We start from the raw sequence: 15,080 nt of genomic DNA, 5'->3' as shown, positions 1-15,080 counted from the left end.
TAAAGAAGAAAGTTGTGAAGAACAGATATTTTTGTGGGTTTGATGTCAAAAGAAACAGTCTCGTAAATAGGTATGGTCTGTTACTGTGTGTTCCCACTAAATTATTGAAAGGCACTATCCATGGTCTTTTTTTCTGGATATGTTGCCAGACTTGAGGGTTGTTTTTCATAACATAGAACATGAAATTTTTTAGAGGGCTTTTCCTAGCCTGTCTTTAAGAGGAAGGAATTAAAATGGGAAAAAGAAGGGAAAAAGGAAAAGACAAACTACTGCCAATTTTAAAGATAATAAATCAAACAGCTCAAGCAGTGAAAGGAATCAAGTTGTATCCAGTCTTGTTGCTGGAACAGAGACAGACTGTCTTGTTGAGGCAAGAGAAACTTTCATACTCCTGCCTTCAAGTGCAAGTGGATGGAGCTACCCAGCAGTCCTCAGAGTTAGTAAAGGCTAGTTTGGAAGAACTGTTCTTGTTAGGTTTGGTGGTTTGTTTTTTTTTTGTTTTTTGTTTTTTTTTTAAACATATTCTGTATACTCACTCTCTCATGGAAACAAAAGCCAGTCTTACTCTTTTATGAGCCTTTAATATTTCAAAGTCTAGCTCTTCACTTTAACCTATATATTTTTGTAAGTCTGGGATAATTTCTGATGGTTTCTTTAAATTCTGAAAAATAATTTATTTATGCACCCTGATTAAAATCCATATTTACTGGAAAGCCATGAAAGAAGGTCAGTTCAGTTTGCATGGTTTATAGCCTGACAGTTCTCTTTATGCTGTCTTAATACTTTGTGTTTTTAATATTTTAGCTCAATATTTTGTTTAGAGCCAAATTCCCATGTTTCTGAGTTCTTTTCAATCTATACTAAAATGATTGCTACAAGTAACATAAAGAGATGGAATAGCAAACTAAGGCCACACAGCTCTATCAAAGACAGTACTATAGCTAAGCACTGTCCGAATTCTAACATAGTCAGAAGTTGATGGTAAAGAGACACCTACCCTTTCTTAGAAAGGAATTAATTTTCAAAAGCAATGCTTACCATGGTCACTGAATAGCAGCTGTTTCCATTTCTGTCTTTCTATTTCTGAAGCTTTAAATCCCAGTACAGATTTCAATTCTTGTAACACCCTCTTAGATTCCTGTCTCTCTCGCTCTTGTCTCTCTCTTTCTTCCTGGGAAAAGCAGTAAAAATCTTCCCTTTTGTATTCATTCTCTGTATCTGAATAATCAACATATGCTTCCAATTCCTAAAGAAAGAAAGAAAGAAGGAAAAAAAATGTTGATCTTCACTGTCAGTGTAGACCCTGTCCTACAATCTAATGCACAATCAAGTGATCTCAACACAAGCCAACCACAGTAATAGGATGGCACCCTGTTTGAGCAGAGCCAGCAGATCTGATGCTGCTCTCAGTTATATTTGTATAATTTTGGAGCAAGTCCACTCATTGAATGTTAACATTGCTGCAGTCACCTAAGATTTACTTTCATACACAAGTATGATCAGGTGATATACCTTGAAAATGGGAGTCCATTTCCCCATAATTACAGGTGGAAATAAGCAATGCTGATGCGGGTTTCTTTTTTTTTTTTTTAATTTACATCGTAAGCAATTCTTCCTCAGACAGGCATCTTGCTAATTTAACTTATGTAAATCCTTATTAAGAGGATGTTGAGAATAGCAAACTCCTCCTCCAATTTTAACTACATTGGCTTACAAGCATGAAAAAACAGAGCTCCACTTATGTTATAACAGACAGCCAGTAAAGTTATTAGTCCCAGCTCTTTGATATGGAAGAAAATCTAGAGAGAATACATGTGGGGTAGGCTTGGGAGAAGGTGAGGGAGGGACAGAGCAGAGCATGGGTGTTCCATCTGCTTTCAGAATGCATCTGCCACTCAGTTCTGGGATGGAGGAGGCCAGCCTCTCTTCAAGCCAGGCCAACCATCACACACGAGTTCCCCAAACAACACAAAACTGTCCAGTGGTATCCAAAAATGCAGAGATTATTCAAACTGAAGACAGGCTGGTTTGTTCTGGAGCTTGTCCCTTCTGCAGCTGTGTCAGTTCATCTAACAATATGCAAGTAGGACTCTATTTTATGTACCGCCTTTTAGCAATTCACATTTTTTTCTATATTACTCTGACTTGTGCTGCTGCTCTCCTTTTGTCACTTATTTCTAACGATATATATGAGAAGAGGTGAATGTTAGTGCTCTTTTTTCCAGTATGGGGAATAGCTCCCCATGGAACAGCAAAAAGAATATACATAATTTTTTTCTCTAAGTCCAATTATGAAATGGCACTGGCTACCTACTTGATCTGTTTTGGCAAGACAAGGAGGTCACTGCACAAACAACTGAAAAATGAATGGATACAGCAAACAAGCCCCAATTATTATTTTAAATGGTCCTATTTTTTTACCTGCTCTTCAGGGATTGGATCTTTGTTTTCTATGTATATGGCAGGCTGTGTTAAAGGTACTGTAGTATGCTGCAGGCTGTCACAGGAAACTTCAAGTTTGCCTTCAGGGGGAAAGAAGAAAAGGCATTAAAAAAAAGAAAAAGATTGAGTGTTGAATGATGTTTTTGACTCACTCAGGCAGGGTCCAAGCATCTTCATTAGGCAGGATTGGCACACATGAAAAAAATGGCGAGAAGGCTGGTTAAAATTCATTGAAACACTGTGTTAGAGAGCACTTAAATAACTTAGCTATTTTGATATAAGCTGGGTCTGATGAAACTCATCTTGCAATACTTCAACTAACAAATCTCAAATTTTTTATAGACTTTGAAAACCTGCAGATGGCAAGAAAAATTGGTAAAACCAGAAAAGAGACTTGGTGCCCAAGTTTAAAAAGAGAAGTAAAACAGTAAAATTTTAGGCAAATCAGCTTCAAATAATTGGAAAATACTGGAAGAAATAATCAAGCAAAATTTACAGGAAGCTATTTGGAAGGTAGCAAGGAGATAAGTGACAGCCAGTGTGGGTTTGTTGAGAATAGAAGATGTCAAATCACTCCAATTCCATTTTCCAATGCAGTAACAGGTCTTATGAATAGAAAGAAGCCAAAGACGTTCTGCATTTTGTTTTCAGTATGGCTCTTGACACGGTGTCATGACATACTCATAAGCAAAATGCATAGGCCAGGAGAAGTTGCTATTAGGTGCACAGAACAGTCTCTTGGATAATCAGAGTGTAGTTACCATTTTCAGACAGGAACAATACATTGAGTGAGGATTTGTGTCAAGTCCAATACTCTTTAATATTTCCAATGGGTGAAAGAAAAGTGTTTCAGCTCATTAAATCTGCTGACATTGGGATAATCTGCAAGGACACTGAAGGGCACAATTAGAATAAAAAATAATACAGAAAATCAGAGAAACAGCCCAGGAAGAATTGGATTTCAGATACAGCAGTTTGGTGACAGTGGCTGCAAATTTTTGTGCTTTGGAATAGTCAAATGCACAAATATATGACAACTGACTGGGCAGCACCACTGAGAAAAAGACGTGAGGAGCCGAGTAGCCAACTATACCCTGCTGCAAGCAAAAAGCCAAACTACATATAAACATACATATAAACAACAGCACTGACTGTTAGACACATGAAATTTCTACTCTGGCACTGATCAGGCTGTGGATAGAACACAGTGCCCAGTCTGGGGCTCCTTCATTCAATAATATTGTGGACCAACTAGAGGGAGTCTGGAGGAAAACAGTGGAAATGATCAGAGGACTAAATAAAGTATAGTCATCAGGGAAGAGTTGAAGCATACAGAGTCATGTAGAGAATACAGAAAGAAACGTATTAACTGTCTTCAAAAATGTAAGAGCTATAAAGAGGAAACGGATTTCCATCGTGGGTGGATCAAAAGTACTGCTTTTAAATTGCAGCAAGAGATATTTATATTCAGTAGTAACTTTCTACTGGTAATGGAGTTAAGTGCTGGAATAGATGCCTGGAAATACTGTAAAATGTCTCTAAAGAGAGGGTTTTAGGAACAGGTAAGCAACATTTACTCACAAACACTAATTTACCCTTGAGAAGGGAAAGGGGCTTAGATGACCTTGCCAAGCCCTACCTATCCCTATTTTCAATTTCTAGTCTATACATTGAATACTTAGGGATGGTATTCTGAAAGTAGGCAGTTCACATTAATGACAATTTTAGTGGTGCTCAGTTACCTGCTTTTGCAAACAAGGAAAGGACACAATTCCCTAGTTGCCTGGGCTGAGCTAAAGATTTGACATTCCAGAAGTATCTACATGCAGAGTTTAGAAGAAAGGTGAAGCATGTAGTGAAATATGAAGTAAGTGGAAAATTGACATGAGATACTTGTTTTATAAATATCAAGCCCCCTTGTCCATTGCATAACTCTGCCTTGTAATAAAAACGTTTTAATAATAATAATGACAGCAACAACAGAAATATGCTCCTGAAGGTATGAAGATGAATTTGGAAGAGTATATGGAAGGTACCAATGAAAAGGTGGCCTTCCCAAATCAGAGGAGTAAACCAGCTGCTCTAATTTGTACAGACTGCTCTGTTGGTCACCTATATGGGATGATGCCATTGCTAAGGGTAGGCTTCAAGGTCATTAATTCACAGTGTTTAACTAAAACTGCTGCTGCTTTAGTTCCTCTCCAGTGGATCAAAGGACTGCAAGATCCAGGAGCTTGCAGCAGAGTACTATGGCCTTGCTCTTATAAATACCTAAAAAAGTTGTATACATTTGCAGAGATATACAGCTTAAAAGGAAAAAGGATGGAATTTAAATAGTTTGAGGGATATTATTTCAAAGATTATTAAAACAACACTGTAGCTAGCCATAAAGGGTATTCCATTCTGTAAAATTAGCAGCAGATTACTACATGCTTAAATTGTCAAGGCCTTAAGTGGTCAATCAGTTTCATCAGTGACGAAAAAAGGTGAAAGAAGAAAGGGAAGATGGCTGAAAGTCTAGAATCAACTCATGTTGGAAATGAGCAAAGACCTACATGTAGATCAATGATAGATAAGTCTACCATTGCCCAATGAATTTAAGTAGAGGTGAATTCCCCTCAAGGTGCTAAAGCCCCACTTGCTCTCAGGCTCTGTTCTGCATCTGACAGGATCAGTGACTAACGGCACTGGTTCTAGAAATACACCAAGTCCTGTAGACAAAGAAGCCAAACGGCATTCACTAAAGTAACCATATACTGTAATATATGCTAGTATCACCACCCATGAAAGGCTGATGGGACTGTATGAATGTTCAATCAGTTAGACTTAAAGGCTTTGCTTTGACAGAGTTTGACACAATGAACTATTTAACATACGTGTAAGAACTCTGCTTTGACACAGAATGATTTAGGGCGAGAGCACGCAGTGCTTGCTGAAGGAGACTCATCTGTTTATACAGAAAACAGTTAAAGATATGCAAAACTGCTCTGAAAATAAGTGACAGGTAGCTACGTAGGATGGCACAACTAGGATAGTCCACAGTTCAAACCAGCTCCTTAGTGGCTGGAAACTTTCAACTCCTGGTTCAACAACAGCACTCTGATGCTGGGTAGACCAATATGTTCTCAGTCTCTTCCTCTGCATGAAACAACATGGGCCCTTTGCTGCTGCAACTGCTGAGCTGACTTCTCATGGCAGGAAACCTTCCTGTGCTCAGAGTAGTAGTGACCAAGAAGGACAAGCAAGGATACATTTTTGCTCAGTATATAAACATGTTAAGAACAAAACCCAAGCAAACAGTAAATTTAAATACTGGATACATTTTGTATTTAGAGATGAAGAAGCAAAAAAGACTTGTTTTGTTTAAATACGAAGCACAATTATAAGATACTGCTAAAAATACTTAAGAAGTATATACAGCTTCTATGTAATGAAATATTTCCTCTCAAAACTGGGTCTAAGCCATCAGAAACAGCTCCGTCTTCAACAGTGTTCATAACTGACATCGAAAACGGTATTCCCACTGCTTTACTGGTTGAACTAGTTAGTTGAACTAAACATCTATTGCAGCAAAAGTGCTGGGCATCCACTTAGATTCAATGTTCTACTACCATGGGGTTCTCGCTACAGCTTTTGTCTAAAGATTCATTTGGTTTTGGATAATATTGCATAAAGACAAGAGAAAGATGTGCTTAGCTGCTATATTATTTCAGCAGGAAGGTATCTTCTTCCAAAGACCTTTCAGGAAGCATTGAAAAAGAACCGAGATAATTTAATGAAGTAATTCACATAATCATGACCGACAGACCAGCTGTTAAGATTTGTAGAAAGACAGCAGAAGAATTAGACTTGATTTCACGCACAGCTTGAAAAGGTCAACTCACAGAAGCTGGACTGCTTAGAAATATATCAGGAAAGTCAAATGTAGTCAGACAAAAAAATTTTCAATGACCAACATAATTTAAAAGTAGTTCCTGTGGAGTAATTCAGTAAACTTGTTGCAAAATAGAGATTCAACCCCAGCACATTTCCAGAGAAGTCATTGGGCAAAAGTGAAAATGAAGTATTTTTAAATTTTTTATTTCCCACACAATCCCTCCCTTCTAGATCACACACTAGGTTATTTTTGTACTGAACTTTAAAAGGAAACAAGTTATAATAAAAGTGCCTGCTACGAAATTTATACACAAAGTAAAAATAAAACTAAAATAGCTAAAAATACTATGGCGTGCAGTCTAGAAAGAACATTTAAGGAAAGGGGGAAAAAAAGATCAGTGGAACGGCTGGTTGTGGAGGGTGTCAACAAAACACAACAGGCCAGCACATGCAAATGTATCAGACTACATCTAATGTCCTCATACGTTGTTTTAGGCAGGACTGAGAGGGAAGTTGTAAGACTAGACTATCAGGCAAAGTATACACAAATTTGGTTAGACCATGTCTGGACCTGCACAGAGCCTGCTTTAGACCTCCCAGTGCTCCCAGTTCTGACGTAAGCATGAATTAGGTCAGCTTGCACGCCTCTAGGCCCACAGCAATATTCATCCATCTACTGGATATCCCACCCATATATCAGTAAAAGCTTAGCTCACTGCAAATTTGGATTTCTGTAAGTAACTTGCTGATACCCCAAGTCATAATTTTTCCTAATGCAGTCTCCATTACCAGCATTTTTCAGATGCTGGGCTGTGCCTTCCTAGGACAGTAAAAAAGCTCCTGGAAAAAAGAAAGATTAGAAATTATAGGTTCAACTCCATGTCAGGAGAGCCTAATTTATTTGAGCCATTATTTAAACCAGTTGTGATTCACAAGGAGAACAGCATGGGCAGTACAGGTCACTAAGGAGAGGGACATAAGGCAAAACGTTGGGATATGCTACTCAGTATGACTTTTAAGCACACAGAATATTAGCTCACTCTCCCAGAGAGAGCAGGTAAATGGGTATTATATGCTCAATACATCCTCTAAAATTTAAAATGTTCCAGGAAACGTCATTGTCAAGAAAGTTACATGACAATGCCATTGTCATTTCAATTAACTATGTAATTTTTATGCAGTAAATAAATGAAAATCTCAGGGACGATTCATCAAAATCCTATGCCTTTGCGTGTGATTCACCAGTCAAAGGCAAAAAGCCACTATCAGTCTACACCTGGAAATGTACCAATCTGAATCCACAGGTCTAACAGACTGAGTTAACATGTTTACATTTTTTGCTGAAAGAAAAGCTTTCAAGGTCATCACAATGAAAAAGTTTGACATATGTATATAGTTTTTCAAAGTGTATGGTTGTAAGACCTTCTTCATGTAAAATGCTGATACAGAGGCTGAACGTTGTCTTTGATCCATTTGACCATTCCATCTCTAAAGTGTATGCCATTAGCTGCTAAATTAATCTCTCACATTTACCTTTTTTATTTGGGTTTCTTCCACTCATTTTTTCCACCTGAGAAATGGCTTCTTCCCAGCAGCTGTTGCTTGCCTGGATATGAGGCTGAATAAACTTTAGTTTTTGTTCCAGAACCTGATGGGCTTCTGTTGTCAACTCAGGTGTCTCCTTAGTGCTAACAAGTTTTTCAAGCTCATCCTCAAGAATTATTACCCTAAGTGATGAGGAGATGAAAGCAATAATAAATATTTTACTTCACCATTCCTTCAAGTATTTCATTTACTATCCTGTTATTTTCTTCAAGTTTTAAGAATCTAACTCAGCCAACTCCTCAAAGATGCCCTAGAATTTTAAAAAGAAGATCCTTTTCTCTACATCAAGATACATTGCTCACCTGCATTCATTATAGCAATTCTTATATGTAAGATTAAAGGAGTAGGACAGTTTCAACTATTTAACCAAGGCAGTGAGGAATCTTTAAAAATATTTACTAGGTAGTTACTACGAGCTGAACTTTCTTATAAAGCATTTGGTGCATTGCAAAATCAATGAAAGATAAGTATGTTTACAGATTTTTTCAAGGGAGCATCTTAATGCACTGCTTAGCTTTGAATTTTCACCAGATACTTAAAGAATAGCCAGGAAACAATATCAGATTCCATATTGAACCAAGGATCTTTGACCCCATACTATGTGAAGATATGCCTATGATTGCAATGACTATACGTATCTGCCTTTTTTGTTTTTAATCTGGGATACAAGCTGACAACCCAAAGAACTCAAGTCTGAAGCCTTCTTCCTACAGGCATATTCTCTTAATTCATGTGTAAACTTACTCATTGAGCAGTGCCTTGAGATGAAGCTGCAAGCTGCGTACCGCTGTCTGAAGACTGTTCAGCTCTCTTGACTTCTGCTTTGTTCTGGTCGGCCGTTCAAAACCCGACTGATGCTGAGTTTCAAAGTACCGATAAAACTCATAGCTTCGCTTAAGCTCCTCTAAGCAGGCAGCATGTGTATGAGGTAGGCCTTGAGTCACATCAGACAAGATATGATGAGGCAGCCGTTCAGGGGAGACCAAGGGCTTGGGGGACGCGTTGGCTGGGGAGAGGAGCAGCACCAGCCTCCTGAAGAATTCTGAACTCTGTCCTACCCAGAGCTGAAAGAGGACCTGCAAAACAGGGTAGGGTTAGCTCTGTGCACCTGGGAAGACAGCCAGCCTCCAAAGTAAATGTACGGATACACCATGGAAAAACATTCCTCGGCCAGCAACAGGAACTTTGAAAAACTGCAAAAATACGCTGAATGTTTTTGAAGGGTATCCCAGACCATGTGAGGTTCAGATCTTGTGAACCTTAGGTGACTGTTAATTCTTCAATGAAGGATATGATATGCAATTATGCTCAGAAGGTTGTCAGAGGCCTAAAAACTCATATTCTCATCAAGCAGTTTCATTATTTGCCATAATCTCCACATAACCTACAGCTCATAAAGGGCTGCCAAGATTCCAGTGGCAGCAAAGACATTTTTTCCTTCATAATGCCAAGCTATCATTTCTACGATCTACTAACCCACAACCTTGAAACACGAGTCTAATTGCACCATACTTCAACAAAAAACATTCTACATCTGAAGAAAGCTGAGCTGCTGACTTAATTTTTTTTTTCAGCCAACATGAGAAATTTCGCCAATACCACTAAGGAGGGAAAGGCTTGTAAGAAATGAATCGATTCACAATGTTATATAGGGTACAAAAGAGGTCAGTCCTTCTGGGAGCAAGGAAACCCACAATTTCAATTTCCTGAGAACTTCCACTTCCAATGAAATGAAAAGAACTGTTTTCTTAGTTTAGAGAAGACTGTTGTCTCAGTGACCATGACAGAACAGTAGCATCTTATATCTCTAAAATGAAAATGAAAGGTTATGACACTTTTCTCTGCAATACTGGCCCTTATTAAAAAGGATCAACTGTAGGTGACTATGAGGTGTAGTCTGAAATCTGTTCTCAAGCATTCCAGACCGAGGAAGACAAAATAATTACTCATCATGCTTTTTTCCACCCCCCTCAGCTACATAATAGGACTAACAATTTACTTGTTCTGAGATTTTGGATCTCCAGGATTTGAAATAGTATATTTACATCTTTGTACTCATGCTACTATGGACAAGTAGCAGTTTTTTCCAGTGTGCAAACAATCAAGAGCAAAACCTTCAGAATAGTAACACAAAAAAATTAAATGCCTTCAGATAGATGTGGTCTGCTATACCCCAAGGGTATATCAAAAATACTTGGATGCAAACTGATAAAATATTCCAAAAGAAAAAAAAATTCTCCATTTACAAAAGATGGTTATTAGAAGAAAGACCACAGAATGGTATGAAATTAATTTTGGGCACACATGCAAGACTGTGATTTGGCTGGGTGCTAAAATAAAAAACAAACAAATGGGCAGCAATCACCCAAGTGTCCCTGAAGGTGTGGTGCCCCAAACAGAAAGTCAAAAGCTCATGCTATAATAAGCACAAAAGAAGACCAATCCCTTCCACCAGACATAATGAAAAAGCAGTGAAAAAGTAGCACACAAAAGTAGTGGACTTCAGGAATAGATAGTAATAATCCAAAACCTACCTGAAAAAAGGCACAACAATGAGAGAAAAGGAAATTCCAGATGTATTTAGGGTTGCAAATATCTTGCTCTGCCAATGACTTCTGATGATTTTCACTGACACTTAAACTTCACCCAAACATCCACTGGCTCTCCTCAGCTTGAATCGGTATTTTTTCTTAAACCAAAAATTTTAACTCTTTAAATTGGTTTAGTTCAATGACAAGGTAGCCAAAAGACACAGGCTACATTTGTCATATGGCCTAGACATGGGCTTGAAAGAAAATTAAAATATTAACCAAATCTGGATACACGTCTATTCTACCTGCATTTTAATATAAAGACAAGTTCTCTCAAATTAAAAATTAAGAGGACTGCACATAAATCCAGGACTTGCAACACAACTATGTCCCAAGGTTATCGAAATATATCTATTTTATTATCTACGCAGGAATCTGCTTAGGACTGATTTATGTTAATTCAGCTTGGTTCAACTACACCACACCCAGCCTACATCACTGTCTGTTATGAGTGAACGTAAACTGAGATTTACTAGTTGTGAGCTTAACTGTACCCAGAAAGCAGCCCAACCAGTTTAACTAAAACAGATTTCAGTTAAATTGCTGCAAATTGCAGGTAAACAAAGACTTAGCCTACAAGCTTGGGCACCTCTGACTGGCTTCTTGTGCTTAAAAAGAAGTGGGTAAATAAGTGGGCTTGCATGGTTGCAATTAGAACTTCAGCTAATGAAAAGTCAAGAAAAAAATCCCAAAAGCTTACATCTGATGTAGCTCTTAGCTTACAACTAATTAAACAAAGCATTAAAGCTTAGCAATCACTATTACTGGTAACATTTACTGTCAGAACAAAAGAAGTCAAGGTCTAGGAATTAAGTGAATAAAATGCAACAAGAGCCAACCCCATAGAAGCACAGAAGTCACATAATAATGGAATTTTCCATTAAAAAAATAATGTTAAAAGGGAACTGCCTCGGCAGACAACCACTAGAGTGTAGAAGGCTTGCATTCAAATTAGATCTTCTTTCCAATCGCAACTGTTGACTCATGCAAATTAAAAATACCTAACATCTCAAAACAAAATAGATAAAAAGGCCATTATATAGTTGTCATTCTGTTCAGTTAAATGTTTTTCAAAGATCAAAGAACCACACTGGCTCATGGCAGCAGGGGTCCAAGCTTATGATTTCTAATCCTCAGTGTAACTAAATGCAGCTATTCCCTTTGGCAATTACAACTAATTTATATCTTCTGATGTCTCTCTTTTTATTCAAGTCAAGAGATTAGCTAAATAAGATGTAAGTACAAATCTGGAAATTATTTTATTCAGCTGGGATCAAGTGAAATCAGAGAGCAAAAAATCACGTTTAAGAAGGAAATTGATCAAGGTGATTATAAAACACTGACTTGAATTTACATGATTTGCAGAAAAAAATCCTAATGTTGTATTGTGCAACTTCTCTTCCACTACATGCAAAAAGAAATCACCTAAATGCCAATAAATGTAGAAATGCATGATATGATACCGATTACATCTCCTCCTCAGCTGACTGTGTTACTACAGGCTAGTAGGTACAAGCCACAGTGTTTCATGACAACTGAAAGAGATTTTCACCAGGAGCCTGTGTGGATGTGTATGTCCTTCTAGGAGAGGCTACCTTGAGCGCAGGCAAGCTGAAGCCATCAGTTAGATTGTGTGCCTCCTCTTCAGACACCTGCTCTTCGCTCAGTCCCAGACCCAGCTCCTTAAAGGGGACTACACAGATGTAGCTGGTCACGTTGTCACTCTCCGAGTTCAGAGGGTAGGTTTAGCTGGAGTTAAGGTGATTAACAAAGCAACTTTTGCATTAAACGCACAGAAAAGGAAAAAAAACACCTAATAAGGTTTCTTATTTCTGGCAATTTGTATGAAAGCACATACATTCCACCCAAATCCAGCTGAATGCTGTTTAATTTAATGTTTTGCAATCCTTATTCAGAGCACAAGTTTTAAAGGCTCTTAGAAGGATGAGAGATAAAACATTGACAAAACACCTACATCTAAATACAAACGCATAAAAAGAAACAAAACAGATTGATGAAAAATCCCTGCATCCATTTCAAGCGAGGAAAATATCTTATCTTTAAATATTAAGTTTCCAAGAAGTATCTCACGTCAATCTTAAACCAGAAATCAGGTACTTAACAGAGGAAAGAGGAGAACAATTGTGCAATTTTAAGTTTCAAAGGTAGCCTATGTTATAGACAAAACTCAGGATGATGGGAATTCCCTGTGAGTTCTGTCTGTGCAGGGACTGCTCAAAGATCTCTACAATAACTGCTCTTTGACATTTCAGATAGTACTGTGAAGAACAGGAGCTCCCTGATTGTCATACCATTAATTTTATTGATTACATCACTGTAAAGCCACCATGATCTTGGCAGAAACAGTGGCAAACTGTTATCTATCAACACTATTCAGCACATTTAAATTCTGAGTAGGAAAAGGTACATTTGCAGTCCTAAGAAATGCTTAAAAAGGAGGAAGCAAGCACAATGTAACTGATATCAGAAGACAGATAAAAATAATTCTTAGACTAGGCAGCATTGATTTTAAAATAGCACTAATTTTAGGCTAACGTCATGCTGGGGAAGGGGGAAGAGAAACAGTTCAAGATTTCTGCACATTTTGGATAGTTACCTGGTCACAAAATAGTAAAATTTGCCTTAAAACTTTACAACTTACGGTCATAAACAGATTTGTTCCACAGAAATATATATATATAAAAATAAAAATATTAGTAAAGCATCCATAAAAATAAGGCCTTAATTTAAACTATGTTTTTTTTTCATTTATTTTTCGATTTACAAACTGAATGCTCTCATCTTTTAGGGCACACACAGCCAATTAGAAGCACTTGTCTCTTGTCCAGCTAATATGTTTTCTGTGGAAGCTACAAGTTCCACCTGCTTTCACTCCCACATTTTCCACATGCTAAATTCTCATAGGATTGAACTTGTAAAAGCGATTTGCTCAAGAAAATTTTTACCACTTGAGTAGAACATTGCATTAAAAAAAAAAATATTCTGTGTCCCAGGAAACAGCAATGCTAAGTGTCAGGGCTCTAAACAAACAAATACCTTTCTCCCTAATTTATCTACGAAGTCCAAGAAGAAAGAAGCCTATTAAGTGTTCAGACAAAAACCTGCAAGGCAAATTAATTCGGAACAGAATATTATTGTTGCCACCAGCAGCTGCCTCACATAAATGGTGTCTAGTCCAAGTTAACCTGACAGCATGCCCAGCAGATGGAGCACATGGGATGAGGATGGTAACTCCATCAGAGATTGAAAAGTCAGGTCAAAACCCGTCAGGACCAGTTACCTCAGAGACTAATTATATTCCTTGTTAATCTTTTCCTGCAACAAGACATTTCCAACAGCATGAACACCATAAAAAGCAGTTTGGACACACGTGAATTTCTAAGTCGTGCTAAAAAAAAATTCCAGGCAACATCTCAAATGAGTGGTCTGACCAAAGGAGCCACGTATTGATAGTATGTCTCAGCTAGGGATTCCCATGGACTCCCACACCTCCTGCCTTGCCCTGCTCTATTGTAGCCCTCTCAATCGCATTTCTATGCAATAGATGAAAGTGGAGAACTGATCCCATGCCCCCATTAGCTTCCTAAGGACTAAACCTTTAGAAAGTTTACACACATACACACAAACATAAACATATACACAAACACACTTCCTTCAGGCGCTTTGTTCTAAAACGCAAATATTTTCAGTGCTAATGTTTTGTATTAAAGCCAAAATACAGTAATTAACCTTAGGTTAGTTAAAATTTTCTATGTCTTTGTGAAAATATTTTATTCATCTGTTTAACTTACATTCCTTATTAGCTTGGGAGAAGGCAAAGCTACTTAATAATAAACTGTCAAATCCAGAATAAAATATCTGTACAGTGAATGTCTAACCTCTGTTAGGAGGCTGATCTTATTTACCTATAGAAAAGCAAGAACACTAATGTACCCCTGTACGTAACAATTTAATATTCATACTTTGCTCTTCAAAAGCACATTCCCATCTTACAATCTAACAGGAGGGCCTCACAATATCCCTGAGAAATCCAAGCTGCTCTTTTATAAAATTCTCACCTGCTCACCAGGCGGGAAGGGATGAGCTAAGCATGTGATGAACTGGCTGGTCAAGGAAGAAACATCGCACTGAAAAATGCCCAAGTATCTTTACTCAGACCTTCCAGCATCGGATCTCTGATTTACGCTTTTATGACTCAAAGAGGGTACTACTTTTTGTTTAGCTTACTGTTTTCTTGTGTGAGCTTTCTCTTTCCCAAGTTAAAAGGTATGTGTTTTTCTAACATTTCATGATGCCGTAACTAAATTTTTACAGAGGAGAAGGAACAATTTTTTACTAGATTTACTAGAGGAAATTTGCAAGTTTCCCTGAGCCCAGTGCATCTCAAAGACATAAAATGCATTTTATATCCGTTCCACCTAAACGGGGTAAGATATCATTCAGTTTAAAATACTGCTATCCAATGTCTGTTTTTATAACACTATTTATGCCTTGCCATCAGAGAGGGACACCTTACACTTACAACAAAATTAAAGTTTTTTCAGT

At 37.7% G+C, this 15,080-nt stretch overlaps 1 protein-coding gene across 5 annotated transcripts in view; it reads right to left on the bottom strand.

Moving 5' to 3' along the window:
* VEZT (vezatin, adherens junctions transmembrane protein) overlaps positions 1-15,080 on the bottom strand; it is a 66,846-nt gene that overhangs the window by 14,747 nt on the left and 37,019 nt on the right. For all 5 annotated transcript variants that reach the window (XM_072865535.1, XM_072865544.1, XM_072865570.1 and 2 more), the window contains exons 7-11: positions 12,110-12,257; positions 8,668-8,999; positions 7,852-8,045; positions 2,422-2,522; positions 1,039-1,246 (exon numbers count right to left, since the gene is read on the bottom strand). In XM_072865535.1, coding sequence (XP_072721636.1) covers positions 1,039-1,246; positions 2,422-2,522; positions 7,852-8,045; positions 8,668-8,999; positions 12,110-12,257 — 983 coding nt within the window. The remainder of the gene's footprint in view (positions 1-1,038; positions 1,247-2,421; positions 2,523-7,851; positions 8,046-8,667; positions 9,000-12,109; positions 12,258-15,080) is intronic.

Source organism: Ciconia boyciana, chromosome 1, assembly GCF_034638445.1.
Source record: "Ciconia boyciana chromosome 1, ASM3463844v1, whole genome shotgun sequence".
Classification (NCBI taxonomy): Eukaryota; Metazoa; Chordata; class Aves; order Ciconiiformes; family Ciconiidae; genus Ciconia; species Ciconia boyciana.
Note: the sequence above shows the minus strand (reverse complement) of the source record. Positions and strands in the feature narration are given on the sequence as shown.